The sequence below is a fragment of the Cystoisospora suis genome (assembly GCF_002600585.1).
Source record: "Cystoisospora suis strain Wien I chromosome Unknown contig_2070, whole genome shotgun sequence".
In the NCBI taxonomy this organism is placed as follows: domain Eukaryota; phylum Apicomplexa; class Conoidasida; order Eucoccidiorida; family Sarcocystidae; genus Cystoisospora; species Cystoisospora suis.
The window spans coordinates 8958-9578 of NW_027154869.1; the positions used below are offsets into that span (position 1 = coordinate 8958).

Genomic DNA, 621 nt, shown 5'->3' on the forward strand with positions numbered 1-621 from the left:
GAAAGAGAGAGGGGAAGAAGAGAGGTGAAGAGAAGGAGGGAAAGAGAGGGGTAGGGCCCCTCTTGTTTGGTGACGCGTCGGAATTGAGAAGCAGGGATTGTATGTTTGAGTCAGTGATACTTGAATGAAGAAGAAGAGGTGGAGAGGCTTTACAGCCTTCTCATAGAAGAAGCAACTAAGGGTAGTACTTAGTAATTGCTTGCTGAGTTGAACTAGTCATCGCAGACCTGAAAGATAGCAAGAAAGACTTTGAAAACCAATAGAGGGGGCTGAAGGCACGAATGAATGATGGACGCCCTCCTTTGCCAATGACTGCAAGCCATAGAGAATAGATGCATGCACAGAGAAGACACGCGTGCACGGGGAGAAGATGCATGCACAGAGAAGAGATGCATGCGCAAAGGGGGCAGATGCACATGCAAACGAGCTAACAATTCGTTTGGAAACAAAAGAAACACTTTCACAGAAAGGGTTTCTCCTTCAGTCCGGGAAGCGTAGCTGGGTGTATATACACCGGCGGTGCGATAGTAGTTGAAGCACAAACTCTTCTTCCTAAAGAGCCTTTTCTGAATGGATGTATGCATAGAAATAGAGACAGCTTTCTGTCTAAAGAGAGAGAGA

The 621-nt window shown here is 46.4% G+C and overlaps 1 protein-coding gene across 1 annotated transcript; it reads right to left on the minus strand.

The window, feature by feature from the left end:
• Nucleotides 1-47: 47 nt before the first annotated feature.
• Nucleotides 48-611, minus strand: CSUI_004434 (uncharacterized protein). Its single transcript, XM_068064625.1, has one exon. It carries the CDS (start codon nucleotides 582-584, stop codon nucleotides 213-215), a length of 372 nt encoding a protein of 123 aa, XP_067923399.1. The 5' UTR covers nucleotides 585-611; the 3' UTR covers nucleotides 48-212.
• Nucleotides 612-621: the final 10 nt, after the last annotated feature.

Coding starts and splice junctions, on each gene's coding strand:
- CSUI_004434 (XM_068064625.1), bottom strand. CDS start 584: ATGCATACATCCATTCAGAAAAGGCTCTTTAGGAAGAAGAGTTTGTGC.